Source organism: Gorilla gorilla, chromosome 2 (genome assembly GCF_029281585.2).
Source record: "Gorilla gorilla gorilla isolate KB3781 chromosome 2, NHGRI_mGorGor1-v2.1_pri, whole genome shotgun sequence".
NCBI classification, from domain to species: domain Eukaryota; kingdom Metazoa; phylum Chordata; class Mammalia; order Primates; family Hominidae; genus Gorilla; species Gorilla gorilla.
The window spans coordinates 42,406,083-42,428,350 of NC_086017.1; the positions used below are offsets into that span (position 1 = coordinate 42,406,083).

The following is a 22,268-nucleotide window of genomic DNA, read 5'->3' on the forward strand; positions in this document are numbered from 1 at the left end:
AACAAAATAAAAAACAAAGCACACAGAAGGATTTCAGTGTGAGATTTTAAGATAGTGTTTTACAGAAAAGGTGTATGTAACAATTAACTATACCAGAACCACCATTTGAAAGCAGATGGCAGACTTTAACTTAATTATTTTAAGTGCCGTCACTCCGTTCCTTTGTTATGGATAATTTTTGTAGCAAAGTAAAACCTAAGCTAGGTTTTAGATTTTTTAATCAATTTTACTCCAACAATGAATAAATTCTATACCCTCCTTTAATTTTACATGTGCAAATTTTACATAATAAAAAGCATTAATTTCAGGTCTCAAAAGGACTTATGTTCTGTCATTTTCTTAACTATTCCATGACTTACGAACAGTAAAAACATACACTTAGGACCAAGTGGGGAGAACATGAAACTGATCTATTATTATTATTATTATTATTATTATTATTATTATTATTATTTTGAGATGGAGTCTCTGTCGCCCAGGCTGGAGTGCAGTGGCGCAATCTCAGCTCACTGCAAGCTCTGCCTCCCGGGTTCACGCCATTCTCCTGCCTCAGCCTCCTGAGTAGCTGGGACTACAGGCGCCCGCCACCATGCCTGGCTAATTTTTTGTATTTTTAGTAGAGATGGGGTTTCACCATGTTAGCCAGGATGGTCTCGATCTCCTGACCTCATGATCCGCCCACCTTGACCTCCCAAAGTGCTGGGATTACAGGCGTGAGCCACCACGCCCAGCTGATCTATTAATTATTTTTATTTATGTATTTATTTTTGAGACGGAGTCTCACTCTGTAGCCCAGGTTGGGGTGCAGTGGCGCGATCTCGGCTCACTGCAAGCTCCACCTCCCGAGTACATGCCATTCTCCCGCTTCAGCCTCCTGAGTAGCTGGGACTAAAGGAGCCCACCACCACGCCTGGCTAATTTTTTTGTATTTTTTTTTGGTAGAGGAGGGGTTTCACCGTTTTAGCCAGGATGGTCTCGATTTCCTGACCTCGTGATCCACCCGCCTCAGCCTCCCAAAGTGCTGGGATTACAGGTGTGAGCCACCACGCCTAGCCTTCTATTAATTATTTTTAAAGGAAACTTAATTTTATTACAAAATATATACAGTGAAATAACCAATAATATAATTTTGATAATAGTGGTCCTATCAGAACCTCTTTAAAAAACAGAAACCCTTGATGACTGCATGTCAACTTTATATAATGAGTGCTGCTACATGTTTAAAAGTCTACTTTAAGTATATAATCCTCTGATATTAGAGAATATATAAAAATTTAATGTTGAGGCTGGGCGCAGTGGCTCACGCCTGCAATCCCAGCACTTTGGGAGGCCAAGGCGGGTGGGTCACCTGAGGTCAAGAGTTTGAGACCAGCCTGGCCAACATGGTGAAAGCCCGTCTCTACTAAAAATACAAAAAATTAGGTGGGAGTGGTGGTGGGCGCCTGTAATCCCAGCTACTAGGGAGGCTGAGGCAGGAGAATTGCTTTAACCCGGGAAGCGGAGGTTGCAGTGAGCCGAGATTGTGCCATTGTACTCCAGCCTGGGCAACAAGAGCAAACAAGAGCAAAACTCCGTCTCAAAAAAAAAAAAAAAAAAAAAATTAATGTTGAAAAATAATTTTATAAAAACCAATAAACTATCATTTTACCTGTAATTATTTCTACTAAACTGACTGATCATACAATGAAGTTCAATTGGAATTATGAAAATGAAATTCAATCACAAGTATTTGAAATAACATTTTCTTTCAAAGAGACTATAATTAAGACCACAAAAGCAACATGTTAATATCATTAAATACTTTAAACTATTATTTGTTTGTTAACAAAAAATCATCTAGGAGAACTAATGTGTTAACTCCAAAAAACCTGGAAAACAAAACAGTTGTTCATCAGTGAATATCAGTTGCAGAATCCCTAGGAAGCAAACTAACCTTTGTGCAAACTACTAGTACTGGAATGCCCAAGTTATGTGTAAGTGTATCCGCACCCAGAGGTAAAACTACACTGTCATCTTTGTCTTCTTGTGACGCAGTGTTTCTTCTCTGGGGAGAAGCCGGGAAGTCTTCTCCTGGCTCTACATATTCTTGGAAGTCTCTAATCACTGAAAATCAAAGTAAACACAATTTAGAAATTGCTTTATTTCAGCAGGTAACTTTTCTTGCCATAATCTAAAGATAAAATTTACTCGAATTTATACTTAGCCTTGTGTAAGAGAAGAAACAAAAAGGGTTTGAGAAACCTATTTCAAAGAGAATATACAAACACTGGACCCACATTAATAATTAGCAGACAGAATACTACTACTGCATGGGATGGCTCTACAAAGTAGGGTTCTATCTAGACCTGACTCAATTTATGCAAAATATTTTGGTCAAGTCACAATTAGTTTTGTCTCTCTACCTTCTCTAATTCACAAAGGGCACTATATGGATAAAAGAAAAATAAATGTGGGAGAAAAAAATCCCACAACTTAAAAGATAGTCTAGATGATTTTCTAATACTAACTTCTTTCACTAAACCCTTTACTCAGGTCTCTCCCTTTTTACCTAGGCTCAATCTTGGGCCATGCTCATTCTGTAACTCTGGTACAACTTAATGAAATATTACCAGTGCTGATCAGTTTTTAGGAGTTATTTGCAAGGTTGTCAAAACTGTCACTAAAAAATATAAAGTAAATGTGAATGTATCAAGAGACTTGAAAATGTATGTTTTGACTCAGTAATTACTCGCCTAGGAATTCTCAAGGGCACAATCAGTGATGCACATACATAGGGATTTCCATGTAACTCTTTTCTTCATGTGTAAAAGCAAAACAAATTTGGAAACAAACTGTCTATAGGATAGGATTAAAATAGTATATGAGAAAAAATTATACACAACCATAAGATGTCAAGTTTTCAAAGAATATTTAACGTTGTAGGAAATAGTAACATTAAAAGATACATAAATAAAAGAAGGCCAACGTATGATTCCACCTTAGAAATAAAAATACTGGGAAAAATACACAAAAGTATTATTTATTTATTTAGAGACAGGGTCTTGCTCTGTCACCCATGCTGGAGTGCAGCAGTGCAATCATGGCTCACTATAGCCCTGACCCAAGTGATTTTCTGGCTCAACCTCCCGAGTGAGTAGCTACAGGCATGTGCCACCACACCTGGCTAACTTTTTATTTTTGTAGAGATGGGGTCTCACTATGTTGCCCAGGCTGGTCTCGAACTCTGGGCTCAAGCCATCCTCCCACCTCAGCATCCCAAAGTGTTGGGATAACAGAGGTGAGCCACTGTGACTGGCTATTTTCAAATTTTTTTTTTTTTTTTTTTTGAGATGGAGGCTCACTGTGTCACCAGGCTGGAATGCAGTGGCGCAATCTCACTCACTGCAACCCCCGCCTCCTGCGTTCAAGTGATTCTCCTGCCTCAGCCTCCCAAGGGGCTGGGACTACAGGCACCCACCACCACGCCTGGCTAATTTTTGTATTTTTAGAAGAGACGGGGTTTCATCATATTGGCCAGGCTAGTCTTGAATTCCTGACCTTGTGATCCACCTGCCTTGGCCTCCCCAAGTGTTGGGATTACAGGCGTGAGCCACTGCGCCCAGCCCTACTTTCAATTTTCAAAAAACAAAGAATGTACATTATTACTTACTTAGAAAAAAAATGTGTGTTTTCTCTTAAAGTAATTATGAGCCAGATCTTTGGATCATGAAGACTGACTCATATGGAGGAAAACTGTTCTGAATTTACATGGGGTCAAGGAATAGGGAATCCCGAATAGCTGGGCACCGTTCCTCTAGAAACACAGGGGTCTGTATGTACCCTTAGCAGCCCTGGTGACTACCACCCTTAAGATCAGAGGCTGTAATCTAATAGTGCCTCTCAAATTTTATCATGCACCAGAATCACTTCAAAGGCTTGTTACATCACAGATTACTGTTTCCACCCTCAAGAGTTTCTAATTCAGTGGTCCAGGATGGGGAGTGAAAAATGTGTACTTTTGATATGTTCCCAGCTATACTGATAACTGGTGCTGCTGGTCCAGGGAACCACAGTTCAACAACTACTACTCTAGGATAAATCTAGACTTAGGGAAGAACAATAACAACAAAAACTCCACAGGCAATAGTAAACAGAAAAAAAAAAATTAAAAGCATTTAGACATCTCTTTCAATCATTTACTACATACATTTTAAGTTTTTACTGTTTTCTTACACATAAATTCCAGCAAGCTGTCAATTTTTCTTTAAAAGTTACTGTCAATGAATAATAACAAAGGAGTTCATCTATGTATTTCCTTTCTTTTTTTTTTTTTTTTTTTTTGAGACGGAGTCTTGCTCTGTCGCCCAGGCTGGAGTGCAGTGGCGCAATCTCAGCTCACTGCAATCTCCGCCTCCTGGGTTCAAGCAATTCCCTGCCTCAGCCTCCCAAGTAGCTGGGATTACAGGCACCCGCCACCACGCTGGGCTAATTTTTTTTTTTTTTTTTTTTTTTTGTATTTTTAGTAGGGACAGGGTTTCACCATCTTGGCCAGGCTGGTCTTGAACTCCTAACCTCATGATCCACCTGCTTCAGCCTCCCAAAGCGCTGGGATTACAGGCGTGAGCCACCACCCCTGGCCCACCTATGTATTTTCTTATGCAAAGCACAATATTGGCAAATGAAGAACTCTAAGTGACATTAAAAAATGTTAACAGGCAGCTGGACGTGGTGGCTCATGCCTGTAATCCCAGCACTTTGGGAGTCTGAGCAAGGTGGATCGCTTGAGCTCAGGAGTTCAAGACCAGCCTGGGCAACATGGCAAAACCCTATGTCTACAAAAAATAAAAAAAATTAGCCAGGCATGGTGGCACGTGCCTGTACTACTCAGGAGGCTGAGATGGGAGGATGGCTTGAGCTGGCGGGGGCGGGCAGAGGTTGCAGTGAGCCAAGATTGTGCCACTGTACTTCAGCCTGGGCAACAGTGTGGGACCCTGACTCAAAAATAAAAATAAAAAAATAAAAAATGTTGCTGGCTTACAACCTGTTAGAAATGACTCATACAATTTTCATAATTCCCTTGGCCGGGCGCGGTGGCTCACGCCTGTAATCCCAGCACTTTGGGAGGCCGAGGCGGGCGGATCACGAGGTCAGGAGATCGAGACCATCCTGGCTAACACAGTGAAACCCCGTCTCTACTAAAAAAATACAAAAAATTAGCCGGGCGTGGTGGCGGGCGCCTGTAGTCCCAGCTACGCGGGAGGCTGAGGCAGGAGAATGGCGTGAACCCGGGAGGCGGAGCTTGCAGTGAGCCGAGATCGCGCCACTGCACTCCAGCCTGGGCGACAGAGCGAGACTCCGTCTCAAAAAAAAAAAAAAAAAAAAAACAATTTTCATAATTCCCATAAAAATCTCCAATTCACATAGGCATGTACAAAATATGTACTTTATAAATCATAAAACCATTTTAATATCTTTATATGTATACCGTCAACATCTTTCTAGGCACATTTCATTTTGACAAGGTCAGTAAGATTACGAATTAAAAAATGAAACTGCTGAAAATGAGCAGCTGAAGAAAGATTCAATCTTTTCATCCTGCAAAGCTACTTTCCAAAATGAACACACACAGCTTTTTGGCAAGGAGAAAAGGCATCTCTACTAAACAGTTTACCATTGTGTCTTATGTTTCTAATTTGACACTATATTAAAACCTAGCACATCATCTAAAGAGAATTTTAAAAACAGTAGTCACAGGCTGGGCCGGTGGCTCACGCCTGTAATCCCAGCACTCTGGGAGGCCGAGCGGGGTGGATCATGAGGTCAGGAGTGCGAGACCAGCCTGGCCAATATGGTGAAACCCCGTCTCTACTAAAAATACAAAAATTAGCAGGGCATGGTGGCAGGCGCCCGTAATACCAGCTACTTGAACCCAGGAGGCAGGACTGCAGTGAGCCAAGATTGCGCCACTGCACTCCAGCCTGGGTGACAGAATAAGACTCTGTCTCCAACAACAACAACAAAAAAAAGTACTTACAATATGCTTACTTCATTAAACCTTTTTTATAGTCAAAAATTCCTAATGATTAAAGTCAGCCAAGACATTTTGTATTTGAAACCTACATTACTATTTCTAGACTACTTACACTTTTGTTCCATTTGTTTCATTTCTTCAGGAGGGATTTTCAGTTTGTCAACATGTTCTCTAACAACACTTGCCCATTTCTGTAAAGAATCCAAAGCAGTCCAAGGCTTTGACATGTCAACAACCAGCATAACTAGAGTATCCTTCAGAGATACGGCATCCAGTGAAAATTTAAGGAGGCCTTTGTGATACAGGTCTCCATCTAAGATCCAAACATTACATCTTGTTTGATCTACAACAGACAAAACAAAGTAACCAAGGCAACAAGATTAAGTCATTTCATCATCCAACTAACAGTACCACTTGGTATTTTAGTGCATCTCCACAGGAGATGTGCTATTGGCTTTGACAAAGTTCAACAATTTAGGCCATCTACCAATTTATTTAAAGGCCGAAAATGACTTAACTGCCAGTAAAGTTCAACTGTTTAGGCCATCTGCTAATTTATCTAAAGGCCTAAAATGACTTAACTGTAGCATCCTCTACTTCATATTTCTTAATCCAAAACCAGAGGATGTATAACTTGTTTATGTTTTTACCATCAGCAGATAGAGATATGCATACTCAAGATATCATATACAAAAATGAGAAGGCAAGTGATCTACAGAAGAAAAAATAGCTGATAGATAAAAAAGCTGAGTAGATAATATTTTTATCAGAAAATTAGAAGGTGAAATGGGAGTCAACAAAACAATCAGTATCTAAGGGAAGATGAACTGAAAAACTGAGATTCTTCAAGTATGGCAGGAAAGAAGTATCTGCACACCAGGATACCTTAAGATGCTTAAAAGTATCATATATGAATCCGAATCCCAAATTAATAAAAGTATGCCTAAACATAGCTATTTCTTGACCAGCATGACATCACAGAACTTCTAGTAAAAAATTACACACTAAAAAAAATCAAAGACTAATGTGAATGGCAGTGCACCTCAAAATAGACTTCAGAAATTTATGTTACAAATGACACTCACCATCCCTGTCTTCATCATGCACATTTAAGTACAAATATTCCAATCCTCTTCCTTTCTTATACTCCTCTATTCCCTGAATTTTTCTTATTAAGCTTGTTTTTCCAGCTCCATCTTCACCTAGATATATAAAAAAAGGATAAATCTTATAAATTATAACACCGATTATTTAAGGATGCTTTCTAGTACCAAGTGAAAAACCCAACTGGAACTAGCTTCAACCAAAAACGCAATTTGATGAAATATAATGGAGCAGCTACAGTATCAAAGATGCAGACTTGGCTGGGCGTGGTGGCTCACACCTGTAATCCCAGCACTTTGGGAGGCCGAGGCAGGCAGATCACTTGAGGTCAGGAGTTCGAGACCAGCCTGGCCAACATGGTGAAACCCCGTCTCTACTAAAAGTAGAAAAATTAGTCAGGCGTGGTGGTGCATGCCTGTAATCCCAGCTGCTCAGGAGGCTGAGGCAGAAGAATCGCTTGGACCTGGGAGGTGGAGGTTGCAGTGAGCCAAGATTGTGCCACTCTACTCCAGGCTGGGTAACAAAGCAAGACTCTGTCTGAAGAAAAAAAAAGATAAAAAAGATGCAGACTCCATCATGACCAGGATTCTCTCTCCCAGTCTTGTTAAATCTTGTCCTATCCTATTGCAAATGACTTCCTCTACAGATAATTTTCAGGAGATGAGAAGGTAAAGTGAAACACCTTAGGTTTCAGGAATTTCCACTCTCATGTCATCCCAGTTTAATCTCCAAGGAATAAAAGACTCTTACTCTTAGCTTTCAGTCTGAAGAACCTCAGGTAAAGACTCTTAATTGGCCCAGTTTGAGTTATATGTCCACCTAAGGGCCAATCAAGGGGGAAGGATGGCACATCAATCAGTTCCCTGTACATCAGGACAGGGAACTGTGACCTTTAGCAGAACCATGAAGCCATAATAAATACGTAGCAGGAGAGATGGTGAGAAAATGGGGATAACAAGTTGGGCAAGAAAAAGTGTAGGGGGGATGTACAACAGACAAAAATTAAAAATAGACTTAAAAGTATTAATGACAGAAAATCACGTGATTTAAATTTGACACAAGTATTTTTTAAAAAGGTTTAAAACTAGGCTAACTAGGCCAGGCGCAGTGGCTCACGCCTGTAATCCTAGCACTTTGGGAGGCCAAGGCAGGTGGATCACGAGGTCAGGAGTTCAGACCAGCCTGGCCAGCATGGTGAAACCCCATCTCTACTAAAAATACAAAAAATTAGCCGGGCACAGTGGCGCGCATCTGTAATCCCAGCTACTCGGGAGGCTGAGGCAGGAGAACTGTTTGAATCCGGGAGGTAGAGGTTGCAGTGAGCCAAGATCGCGCCACTGCACTCCAGCCTGGGCGACAGAGTGAGGCTCTGTCTCAAAACAAAACAAAACAAAACTAGGCTAGCTGTTCAATGTTTTGGTGAGGGCTTTTTAATATTGTGAGTATTTAAATGCTCCTTACATGTTACGGTTCATGGACTTATTAGAATCATAGTATTTATAGATATAAAACTGGAGTTGCTTGAATCTAAGGACTTATTCCTGAAGATCTATGAGTTCTCTAAGAATTTAAAAATTGTCTTCATTTCCATGTTAAGCTAAAAAAAATATATAAGTCTTAAGTTTTTATATCTGAATGCTGCCACAAGATTGCAGTGCCCACCTCTGCAATGGTGTTTATAATCCTACTGGGGCCAAGGTGAAGCCAAGTGATGCAGACAGAACAGAAAAGAGAGTCAACACACAGGCATGCCAAATTCAAAGTATCCCAGAGCAGTCAATTCCATATTCAACTGCACTAGGCAGACTGGTTCTTTTTATGAAGCATTTTCCAATACTTCATAGCAATAAGTGTAACCTTAAATAGGCAATAAAAAAGGTGACAGTAAGAAATCCAAAGGAAGTAAATACGTTAAAGAGATATCTGTACTCCCATGTTCATTGTGGCATTATTCACAATAGCCAAGATATGGTATCAACCTAATTGTCCATCAACTCCATCAACAAATGAATAGATAAGGAAAATCTGGTACGTGTATGTGTGTATATGTACATATGTACATAATAGTATTGCATTGCGGGTATGTGTATGTATAATATATATGTGTGTGTATATGTTACATGTATACACGTACACACACATATATATTATATACACACATACTCGCAATGCAATACTATTTAGCCTCAAAGAAGGAAGGAATTTCCATCATATGCAACAACATGAATGAACCTGGAAGGTTCATCATTATGTTAAATCAGGGGCCCCCAACCCACCGGGCTGTGGACCGGTACCAGTCTATGGCCTGTCAGGAACCGGGCCACACAGCAGGAGGTGAGCCGACAGCATTACCGCTGAGCTCCACCTCCTGTCAGATCAGCAGTGCCGGCATTAGATTCTCATAGGAGCCCAAACCCTAATGTGAACTGCGCACGCCTGGGGATCAAGGCTGCATGCTCCTTAGGAGAATCTAACTAATGCCTGATGATCTGAGGTGAAAGAGTTTCATCCTGAAACGTCCCCACCCAGTCCATGGAAAAACTGTCTTCCATGAAGTCAGTTTCTGGTGCCCAAAAACACTGGGGACTGCTGTGTTAAATGAAACAAGCCAGGCACCGAAAAGCAAATGCTCCATGATCTCACTCATACATGCAACCTTAAAAAGTTGATCTTACAGAAGTTGAGAACACAACAGTAGCTACCGGGGACTGGGGCCATGGTAGGGAAGGGAGTTGGGGAGACAGATGTTGGTCACAGGTTACAGAATTTCAGTTAGACAGGAGGAATACCTTCAAGAGACCTATTGTACAACTTGGTGACTATAGTTATTAACAATATGCTGTACTGAAAAATGCCAAGAGATTAGATTTAAGTGTTCTCACAACAATGACAACTATGTGAGGTAATACATATGTTAATTAGCTTGATTTAGCCATTCCATAATGCATATATATATATTCTAAAACTTCATGTACTGTAAATATATACAATTCTACCTAATTTAAAAAAAGAATTTGACATTAAATTTGTATTTTTCAGTACTATTTTTACAATGTACCATTAAACTGGCCCATCAAAAAAAGAAATTAGGTTTAAAAACAGTAATATGTATGATGCCAATGATTCCCATAATGATCATGTTTAAAATGCTTAAAATGGAAATAACCAGTAAAAAATAAAATACAAAAATATTTCTTTCTATTACTAAACCCAACACTGGCATTTAATTTCAGCAAAACATCAGTTGTTATACTGATGTTCCTAATTTGAATTTTACCAAGTTCTATAGTTTCTATGGCATTTAATTTATAAGTACTTATAAATCAGTATAGTTTCTGTGGCATTTAATTTATAAGTACATTTAATTTATAATTTTGGGGTTTGGAGTTATTTGGGAACTATAAGCCAAAAAAAAATAAGTATATCTAGTTGCCTCAGCAGACACAAGCATTAGACTTTATACAATAAAAATAATTTAAATCACCATGTGAAGAGTTCTATGAATATCTTCCTTTAAAAGAAGCCTGAATCTGTTCTAGAACTAGGAAAAGAATCAAGATTTCTTAAGGTTTTTACTCTTATGACAGGCTACTTTCCTGAAAGAAATCCTCTAAGTTAAAATGATATCAACTTGATTTGGATTATCCCACAAAAACAATGTTTTGCACTGTAAGTAAAAACCTAGTGCCCAGCCTTACAACAGAAGCTTACTGAACAACACAATGTTCAATAAGTATTTTGTAAAGCATACACAGATCCATAAAAATAAGCAGTAATTAGTTAAGTAAAACTACATATAATATGACCCAGGATTTATCTTATTTCTTTAATTCCCACTTTAAATGTTAGAAAATGAAAAGACACTACCTTGATTGAGCCATCCCACAATGTACACACATTTCAAAACATATTGTACACAATATACACAATTTTTGTCAGTTTTGAAAAAGTGAAAAGACACCTTCATAAGGGTAAAAACTTCAGATGAGTTTATTTCAACTTATTTCTTAAAATATTAATATTTCAAATTACTTAAATATAAAGGCTTCCAAATAAAAAATACGTAGCTGCAGAAAATCTCATGCATAAGCAAAAGAATAGAAATCATACTATCTAGAAATAATCACTGATAATTTGGTTATCTCTGATGGCGATACTATGAGTAATTTTTTCAATAACAAGCTTGTGTCTTCCTTTTAGTTTAACTAATCTCTAAAGGTTTAAGTTAGTAGATTCAGAACAGATTTTGAGCCTGAATTCATGACATCAAAAATACTATTGGCCGGGCACAGTGGCTCACACCTGTAATCCCAGCACTTTGGGAGGCCAAGGCGGGTGGATCACCTTAAGTCGGGAGTTCGAGACCAGCCTGACCAACATGGAGAAACCCCGTCTCTACTAAAAATACAAAATTAGCCAGCTGTGGTGGTGCATGACTGTAATCCCAGCTACTCGGGAGGCTGAGGCAGGAGAATCGCTTGAACCCGGGAGGCGGAAGTTGCAGTGAGCTGAGATTGTGCCGTTGCAGTGAGCTGAGATTGCGCCATTGCACTCCAGCCTAGGCAACAAGAGCGAAACTCCGTCTCAAAACAAACAAACAAACAAAATTGTCAATCTAACTATATAGGCTCACTATTTTAATTTCTTGCAGCCATCACTACAGCATGGTTGTCTCCTTTTTCTAAAGACTGAACAGGGTTCTCCTCCACTTATCATAAGATCAGAGTTTATTCCTCTCTGTGAATGCTGTCAATCATTCTTTCACTGGATGAATTAATAATTTTCTAACTATTAGAACTATCAGAATCACCTGCAGGATTTGTTATAAGGTATCAGAATCACCTGAGAAGTTTGTTAAAACACAGATTACTGGGACCCACCCCTTTAGTTTCTAATCCAGTAAATATTGAGTGGGGCCTAAGAATCTGCATTTCTAACGAGTTTCCAGAGATGCTGATACTGCTGGTACAGAAGCCATACTGAAAACCACTCCATGGCTGGATGTGGTGGTTCATGCCTGCAAACCCAGCACTTTGGGAGCCGAGGCAGGAGGATCAGCTGAGCCCAGGAGTTCAAGAGCCTTGGTGATCAAGTGAGATCCCATCTCTATTTATAGTTTTTAAATTTGTAAAAAAAATTTTAACAGCAAATTAAAAAAAAAAAAAAGAAAACCACGGCATTAAACATTTATTAAACTAAGCCAAACACTAAGAATATGAAGATCCTTATACCAAAATTGTTGTCCTCTAAGAACTCATAAATTGGAAGGGGATAACAAATACGAAACAGTTTCAAGATATTGTCATTACACCTACACCAGAGATATGCAACAAATCAGGAAGTCAGCCCAGAGGGAAGAGCCTGGTTTTACTTGGAAGTCAGAAGTCTTTGCAGAAAAGGTAACACTTTAGCCAAATCTTGTACAGTTAATGAACCATGGAGAGTTTGTCATTCCAGGAAGTAAGAACACATGAAAAAAGCACGTACAGAGACCCAGAAGCAAAGAAGCGTCCTTCTAGGAAGGACAAATAATTTGAATGCATGAAATTTAGGATGTGAAGGGGAAAGGAAGCAAAAGGTGAAAACAAACAGTGGAGGCCAGATCATGAAAGGCATCTTATGCCAGGCTGAGAAGGTCAGACTATTCTGAAGATGAGGAACCACTGGCACAGTTTAGGTACTTTAGAAAGAGTGCTATGGAAAAGTGTGGAAGAATGACTTACAAGAGTAAGTTTAGGAGTAAAGAGACAAGACAATAGGCTATTAATGGAGTCCTAGCAAAAAATGAGGTAGTTCTGAACTAAGGTATGGAGGCAGAGACAACTATACTCAAAGGCTGTTTTGGTTGGGAGTTGGCAGAGAGAAGAGGCAGACAGAGAAGTCAGAGAAGACTGCCTGGCTATAACTTCAGAAACACCATCCTCTTTACCAGCTGCCTCTGAAGTGTTTGGTCCTAAGTCTTTTTTGCAGACTGCTCTTCTATCCCTACCCAACATTTGTTACCTAGGGTTCCTTCCTCAGTCCTCTGCTCTTCTCACTCTATACGTAATTCTCAGAGACTGCAAATCCACGACTTCAATTCCACCTAAAATCTGGTGACCCATAGACTTCCTTCAAGGCTCAGCTTCTCCCAAACTACTTACTAGTCATTACTACTGGATGTCCCATGAATACCTCACATTTCAATATGCACAAAGCATTATCATCATCTTGCCACTTCCCCCAAAACATTGACTTACATAATTAATATAAGATTCCAACCTCAAAGCCTTTGTATCCACTATTCCCTCTACCTAGAACAAAGTTCCTTCAGATATCTGCATGTTGCCTAACCTCCTTTTTGCCTTCCCTTAAATATTACCTCCTCAGGTAGGCCTCCCTGACCACCTCATTCATTCATTCCTTCTTACAAACAAGTATTTACTATTCATTCATTCATTCATTTTAAAGACAGGTCTCACTCTGTTATCCTTATTCATTCATTCACTCATTTTTAAAACAGGGTCTTCCTATGTTGCCCAGGCTGGTCTCAAACTCCTGGCCTCAAGCATTCCTTCCGCTTAGCCTCCCAAGCACTGGGATTACAAGCATGAGTCACTGAGACCCCCACCTTTTCTTCCCCCATCTCATTTAGAATTACAACCTCCCAACATTCTTTATTTCTTTTTTTTTTCCACTGAACATACTAAGATACTATGTATTTTACTTAGTCTCCCCCAACCTCAAAAGCAAGCTCCAGAAAAACAGACATTTCTATTTTGTTCACTGCTGCATCCCTAGTACCTAAAAAGCACATGTGACAAACGTGCCTATTATCTCTGCTCCTTTCACAGCAAAATGTATACTTTTGCTGTTGTTGTTGTTGTCGTTGAGACGGAGTCTCCCTCTTTCGCCAGGCTGGAGTGCAGGGGTGCGATCTTGGCTCACTGCAACCTCCACCTCCCAGGTTCAAGTAATTCTCCTGCCTCAGCCTCCCGAGTAGCTGAGACTACAGGCACACGCCACCACGCCCAGCTAATTTTTTTATTTTTAGTAGGGAAGGGGTTTCACCATGTTGGCCAGGATCTCTTGACCTCGTGATCTGCCTGCCTCGGCCTCCCAAAGTGCTGGGATTACAGGCATGAGCCACCACACCCGGCCTAAAATGTATACTTCTAAGCCTCCTACAGAGCAGCCACTGACACATCTTGTCTCAAACAACAAAAAGCTATTGGCGGGGCATGGACCTCAGCATTCTGGAAGGCCAAGGCAAGAGGATCACTTGAACCCAGGAGCTGAAGGTCAGTCTGGGCAAGATAGGGAGATCCTCTATCTACAAAAAAATAGAAAAATTGGCCAGGTGTGGTGGTGCACACCTGTGGTCCCAGCTATTCAGGAGGCTGAGGTGGGAGGACAGCTCAGGCATGGGAGAATCAAGGCTGCAGTAAGCTGTGATCATGCCACTGCACTCCAGCCTGGGAAGCAGAGTGAGACACTAACCCAAAAACAAAAACAAAAAACCCAAACCAAACCATAAAAAAGTGCTATCAATTCAGTTGCAGCCAAAAATTGATCCAAGTTTCACAAATCCCTAAATGCAGGATACAAATTTCATCCCCTTACCTACTTTGAGAGTATTTTAAAACTATATTGTATATTAATGAGTTTGAAATGCAAAGGCCTAAAAAACTAGGACAGAAAAAGGATGAAGTCAACATGTTTCCATACAATAAATATTAAAGACTAGAATTATGTCCCTTCGCCCATACCTTAGTCAAATGGAGCCACTAGTGGTTCCCACTTCCCTCTCTACAGAAGCAGCAAGCAGCATACAGCAGTGAACACTTACAGAGTGCCTACCTGCAAGAGTATCCTGCCAACTGTAACTAACACAACAACTCTGAGGGGCGTGATTATCTCCCATCTGGCAGGTAGGATGCTGAGGCTCAGTTAAGTACCTTATCCGAGTTCACACAGGTAAGAAATGACAGAGCCAGGTCTGGATTCATAGGAATTTAATGCCAAGGCACATTCTTCCTAATACTCAACAGTGCTGGTGTCTTTAGAGACCATTAAAGCAAGACTGTTTGGGAGCTGTGGTGGCTCAGGGCTGTTGTCCTGGTGCATAAGGAGGCAAGGCTAGGCATTTGAGGCCAGCCTGGGCAACACAGAAACCTCTAATCTATGTAACAACAACAACAACAAAAAGACTGTTTATTATTTTTTGTATTATGACTCTCTGAAGAAAAAAGTTATCTCCACTTCCAAGAATCACTACTATTTTCAGAAGAGAAAGAAAATTAATGCACTCTTCTTTGTGGACTTCCTCTGAGTGACAGGTAGATATGTTCCTAGTCTTGTGAATCTAACTTGAAGTACCAGAAATTTGTTTTACTATGCTGGTAATTTTTTCTCTGCTAGAATTTTAAATGATGACAGCTATTCCTCTTAACATTCAGTACTTTGTAGATGTGTTTTAAGTAAACTTTACAACATAAAATTTGAAAAAGGAAAGAGCATATGGTCAAATAAATGTAGTATGTTAAACATAGTAGTTTCAGATTATTTCCCCACCCTGTGATTTCAAAATTTCTCACTTCTTGTAACAAGTTAGAAATGGTCACACTGAGAATAAATAACGTTTCATAAACACAGCATTTTGGGGCTACAAGGAACTGTAATAAATCCCCTCTTCTTACAAATGGGGAAACTGAAGCCAAGGCTACAGTCACAAAGATTGGTGGTAGCATAGAATAATCCATGCCTCCCAAGAGAATCCAAGTCAACCTCTGCAAGGGTACAACTCCCTTTAGCTCTTAGGGTAAACAGAATAAGGAAAAAAACAAAAACTTATTCCCAAGAATATTCTGACCACCTCACACAGTGCTTTGGCAGGAAGAAGGTTCTTAAAATGTTTCAGGAAGCATTTTATTTACTGAAACAAAATCTTTCTGGGAGCAAAATTTCTATCAACCACTCTTCCTCCCCTCTCATTTATCAACTTTAATAACATCTGGTAATTTAAATTTTTGAATTTTTTTTTTTTTTTTTTTTTTTGAGACAGACTCTCACTTTGTCACCCAGGATGGAGTGCAATGGCGCAATCTTGGCTCACTGCAACCTCCGCATCCCGGGTTAAAGCGATTCTCCTGCCTCAGACTCTCGAGTAGCTGGGACTACAGGCGCATGCCACCATGCCCGGCTAGTTTTTGTGGTTTTAGTAGAGACGGGGTTTCACCATGTTGCCCAGGCTAGTCTCGAACTCCTGGCCTCAAGTGATCTGCCCGCCTCAGCCTCCCAAAGTGCTGCAATTATGGCAAGAGCCACCTCATCAGACCCTGGTAATTGAATATTGAACATTCATATTTTATAAACATTTTAAGCCTATTTCTTCTTTTCATACATCTTAAGCTTCAATTCAAAATCCTCTTAAGACCCCTCAGGGGATTATGCAGCTTTCACTTTCTTTACACCTAAATGCAGTCTGACATGATGTGTCTTGATGGCAAATGCAACATCTGAAAACAGATCTGTTTCATAAAAGGTCTGAAAAGCTAATGAAAACAAAGGTTCTGTAAACAAAATCCCACTTTTTATCTCCTATTTTCCAGGAATCTGATCTGAGGTATCTGCAAAGATGCAGTCTTGTTCTAGGGTTATACACATCTTCCAATCATATTGTTTGTTAAAACTGTTTTTCTCTTTTCATGTCTTTAGGCACAAAACTTAACATTTGGCCTCCTCCCAGCTCTCTTCTCCTCACTCTATTAACACACCACTTATAAGTGAGCATTCACTAAGTATATACCACCCCCCAATCCATTCCCATCCTGCAGCTGAGTGATCTTCCTGAACCGATCTCATTATGCTACTCTCTCTCTTAAGACCCTTCATCAGGGCATTCTAGTTAATGATACACTTGCTGAAGTATTTAGAGGAAAGTGTACTGATATCTGCAACTTACACTGAAATGCATTTTTAAAAAATGGGTAAGAGAGCAGGACACATGTGATAAAGCAAATGTAATTAAATGTTAATGGTAGAATCTAGGTTGAGATATATGAGTATTAACTGTAAAATCCCTTCAACTTTTCTGTATGTTTGGAATTTTCGTAAGATGTGAGAAAAAAACCCGTCAGGGTCTTCCTGCTGTTCTTACAGGTAAAGGGCAAAATGTAAAGGTCAACATTCTTACAAAAGCTCCCTTACCTTTCCTGCCCATCTCTCACCGTGTCCTCCACCAACATACTAGGCTCTAGACACACAATTTCTTTCAGGAACTTCTAGTCAGAGGCCTCGTTCTCTCCCAACTCTACACCTTCACATATGCCATCACTTCTCTCTGGAATACTCTTCCCTTCCCCTCACCTGGGATAACGCTATCTTCTTCTGGTCTCTAGGAAGCTTTCTTTGACTCCACATGTTTGGTTAAGTGCCCTCTTTGTGCTCTCAATAGCACACTGCAGACTGAATAGCACACTGTACTGCAGAGGGTCATCTTAGACGTGTGTTTCTTCCAGCAGTCTATAAGTGTGTCAGGTATGTCCCCCGCATTCAACAAATACTCTTCAGGCAGGTTCTCCTAACAGTCAGCAAGACATAAAGTCTTTGCTTTTAAGGAGATTGCTTGCTTACCAAATAGAGAAACCATGTCTTATGTACAGATCTTTCACCAACCTTCATATTCTTTTTGCTGCTTTGTGGGTTTCCTTCTTGTTTCTCTGTTTTGTTTTTTTTGTTTTTTGTTTAAATTTTTTTTTATTATACTTTAAGTTTTAGGGTACATGTGCACATTGTGCAGGTTAGTTACATATGTATACATGTGCCATGCTGGTGCGCTGCACCCACCAACTCGTCATCTAGCATTAGGTATATCTCCCAATGCTATCCCTCCCCCCTCCCCCCACTCCACAACAGTCCCCAGAGTGTGATATTCCCCCTCCTGTGTCCATGTGATCTCATTGTTCAATTCCCACCTATGAGTGAGAATATGCGGTGTTTGTTTTGAGACAGGGTCTCATTCTGTCACCCAAGCTGGGGTACAGTGCACAATTATGGCTCACTGCAGCCTCAACCTCCTGGGCTCAAGCAATCCCCCCACCTCAGCTTGAGTAATCGGGACTACAGGGGTGTGCCACCATGCCTGGCTAATTTTTTAATTTTTTGTAGAGATGGGGTCTCCCTATGTTAACCAGGCTGGTCTTGAACTCAAGCAATCCTCCCACTTCAGTCTCCTAAAATGTTATGATAACAGTCATGAGCCAGGACATCTGGCCCAAACTTTGCTATTTCTTGATTCCAACCACAATCTCTATTTTCATAATATACTTCATCTGTAACTGCTTGTCCTGGCCATTTACCACAATCGATTAAAATCATTCATTACTCATATATATAAAAATCAAATGTCCACCTCTCATCAATAACAGATCAATTAATAGTGTAAGCTCATAATACATTCCTCCTTCACTAAACTTAGGAAAACTTTTTCTAGCCGTTGGACCAAGGGTTGGTCCTTAGTTGCCTGGCCACAACCAAGCTGGACAGTGTTTGAAGATACTAAAAACTCCATCATGAACCCTCTTCTCTTTATTCACCTATACAATCAGAAGGATTAAAAAATGTTAAAGTTTAGGATGCCTGTCCTTTGACACTGATACGTTTAAAAATAATGCTTGGCTGGGCACGGTGGCTTAGGCCTGTAATCCCAACACTCTGGGAGGCCGAGGTGGGTGGATCACCTGAGGTCAGGAGTTTGAGACCAGCCTGGCCAACATGGCGAAACCCTATCTCAACTAAAAATACAAAAAAAAAAAATTAGCCAGGCATGGGTGGCGGGCACTTTGTAATCCCAGCTACTCGGGAGGCTGAGGCAGGAGAAACACTTGAATCTAGGAGGCGGAGGCTGCAGTGAGTCGAGATCGCACCACTGCAATCCAGCCTGGGCAACAAGAGCAAGACTCCGTCTCAAAAAAAGTAAATAAATAAAAATAAAATAAAATAAAATAAAAATAGAAGTAAAAATAAAAATAACGCTTAATGGCAAACAATTTTAAAAATTAAGTCACTAAATTATAAGTTATTGTTTAGAAAACACAACACATCTAATAGTTCCAGTAAAATAAAATAAAAAAATTTACTTTATTCTACACAATTAATATACCTTTAAAGTGGCAAGTACAGAAAAGGGGTTTCAAACGATGCTTGAAATAATCCAGCTACCTATCTTCAGTTCCTTGGCCTTCAGCTGGCAGTGAAACAGACACATCAGCTTTAAGACTGGCAGCCAAATAGTTAACGATCTGTAAACATACAATTACGCAAGTAGAGAGTTCCTGTTCAAACAGACTGGATGAAAGCCCTTCCATAAAGAACCCTTTAGGTGATGATGCTAAAATTATTCTCTGAATATTTTATCTAAATTTGCATGTTTATATACTAAGTTTTCTTAAAGAGGGCATATTTAAAAAAACAAATCGTTTCATTACAGCCTGAGCAACATGGCAAAACCCCATCTCTACAAAAAAAATACAAAAATTAGGCGGGCATGGTGGCACACACCTGTAGCCCCAGCTACTCAGGAGGCTGAGGTGGGAGATCACCTGAGCCCAGGAGGCTGAGGCTGTAGTGAGCTGTGACTGCACCACTGCTCTCCAGCCTGGGCAACAGAGCAAGACCCTGTCTCAAACAACAACAACAATTTCATAAAAGCAATACTATTAATTTTCATGTCTACACGCAGGTGCTAGAAAACTTCTTCTGTAAAGGACTAGACAGCAAATATTTTAAGCTTCTCAGGCCACATAGGTCTCTGTCACACATTTTTTGTTTTATTTCCCCAACTCTTTAAAAATGTAAAAAAAAAAAAAAAGAAAAGAAAAAGCAAATCTCAAATTCCACACACGGTCACCAAAACAGTACAGGGTGATACTGCTTTATCTCCCTGATAGATCTCTAACTCAACAATAGAATGTAATCTCCATCAACTTTATAATAACAATTAACAGGGGGCCGGGTGCGGTGGCTCATGCCTGTAATCCCAGCACTTTGGGAGGCCGAGGCGGGCAGATCATCTGAGGTTGGGAGTTCGAGACCAGCCTGACCAACATGGAGAAATCCCGTCTCTACTAAAAACACAAAATTAGCCAGGTGTGGTGGTGCATGCCTGTAATCCCAGCTACTCAGGAAGGCTGAGGCAGGAGAATCCCTTGAACCCAGGAGGCAGAGGCTGCGGTAAGCCAAGATCGCACCATTGCACTCTAGCCTGGGCAACAAGAGCAAAACTCCATCTCAAAATAATAATAACAATTAACAGATTAGAACCGTGAAGACTTAGAAATGTGATTTCTAACTGCAACACTGTCATTATTGATTGTGTAAACCTGTCAAATAATTCCATTTGTTCCCCAACTTCTAAATCGAGGAGAGTAAGATCAGACCATCTCTATAGTTATGGATTTAAAATGCTTTACTATTATCATCCATTACTACTACTTTTTTTTTTTTTTAAAGACAGGGTCTCGCTATGGTGCCCAGGCTAGTCTTGAACTTCTGGGCTCCAGCAATCCTCCCACCTGAATTTCCCGAGTAACTTGCACTACAGGTGTGTGCCACTGTGCCCAGCTTCATCCATTATTTCTTGATCAGTAATACACTAGAAATAAAACTCATATATATATAGTTTTTGTGTGAGTGTGTGAGACAGGGCAACTCTGTTGCCCAGGCTGGAGTGCAGTGGCAAGATCTCAGCTCACTGCAGCCTCAATCTCCTAGGCTCAAGTGATCCTCCCACTTCAGCCTCCTGAGCAGCTGAGACTACAGGTGCATCCACCATGCCTGGTTGATTTTTGTATTTTTTGTAGAGCAAGATTTCACCATGCTGCCCAGGATGGTCTCAAAGTCCTGAGTTAAAGCGATCTGCCCACCCTGGCCTCCCAAAATGCTGAGATTATAGGCGTGTGCCACCATGCCCAGCCCAACTCCTTTGTAACTTATACAGCAGTTTAAAAAATATAACAATAAAAACAGGAATTGTGAAAAATGAGTAGTCAAAGCAAAACAATTAAGAACATGTAATACTTTAATGATAATAGCTATCTTGAACACTTCCCAAGTACACATGCCACTGTTTGACATGGTCCCCAGCATCATGAACATCAGGAGACAGGGAATTCTAATGTGCTATATCCCTTCCTTATCCAATTGAGATATCAACATTGTAAAGCTGACATTTTTGATTTGGACTTATGTAACATAAATTATCCTATTTTATCTGAAAGCTCTGGTGACAAGAGCCATGAGGGGTCTTCACTGAACTACCTGTGGCGTACATCTTCTGCATGGCCTTCCACAGGTTATCTGGAGGACCCAGGTAGGGTGAGGGACTTTAGGTGTGCTCCCCATCTCCTAGAGGGCATCTTCCTCCCTCACATTGGTAGGTGAGAGTAGGGAGAGACTATTAACCAAATGTAGGACACAAAGTGACTGTAAGCAAACATTTATGCATGCCTATTCATGACTACATCCCTCCAACATGTCAAGGGGTGCCTGTAGAGCGAAAAGACAAACCCAATTTTGAATTCCAGCTGAAGGCCAGGCGTGGTGGCTCACAGCTGTAATCCCAAAACTTATGGAGGCTGAGGCAGGCGGATCAACAGAGGTCAGGAGTTCAAGACCAGCCTGGCCAACAATGTGAAACCCCATCTCTACTAAAAATACAAAAATTAGCCAAGCCTGGTGGCACGCCTGTAGTCCCAGCTGCTCCGGAGGCTGAGGCAGGAGAATCACTTGAACCAGGGAGACGGAGGATGCAGTGAGCCGAGATCGTGCCACTGCACTCCAGCCTGGGCAACAGAGTAAGACTCCGTCTCAAAAAATAAATAAATAAAATGAATTCCAGCTCAATTGTGCAACCTAGGGCTTAAAACCCTTTCCTGGAAAAATGTAAACATGCTACATAATACGGCACCTAGCAGAACACCCAACACAAGTAACAGACACAATACATGATAGTTTCCATCCCTGCAGCTGGCCAAAGCCCTACCTTTGGATTGATCATTCAGCAATTCACATTACATTAAAAAAAAACAGAACTTATCCTTAATCATTTTACTTACTCCCACGGGCTGTCTAGATATGAATTAAAAATAACATTTAGTTGGCCAGGGACAGTGGC

General features: G+C 40.4%; 1 protein-coding gene across 2 annotated transcripts in view; it reads right to left on the reverse strand.

Moving 5' to 3' along the window:
* DYNC1LI1 (dynein cytoplasmic 1 light intermediate chain 1) overlaps positions 1-22,268 on the reverse strand; it is a 47,344-nt gene that overhangs the window by 12,933 nt on the left and 12,143 nt on the right. For both annotated transcript variants that reach the window (XM_055383355.2, XM_031009537.3), the window contains exons 3-5: positions 7,096-7,212; positions 6,123-6,353; positions 1,934-2,103 (exon numbers count right to left, since the gene is read on the reverse strand). In XM_055383355.2, the coding sequence (XP_055239330.1) occupies positions 1,934-2,103; positions 6,123-6,353; positions 7,096-7,212 (518 nt within the window). The remainder of the gene's footprint in view (positions 1-1,933; positions 2,104-6,122; positions 6,354-7,095; positions 7,213-22,268) is intronic.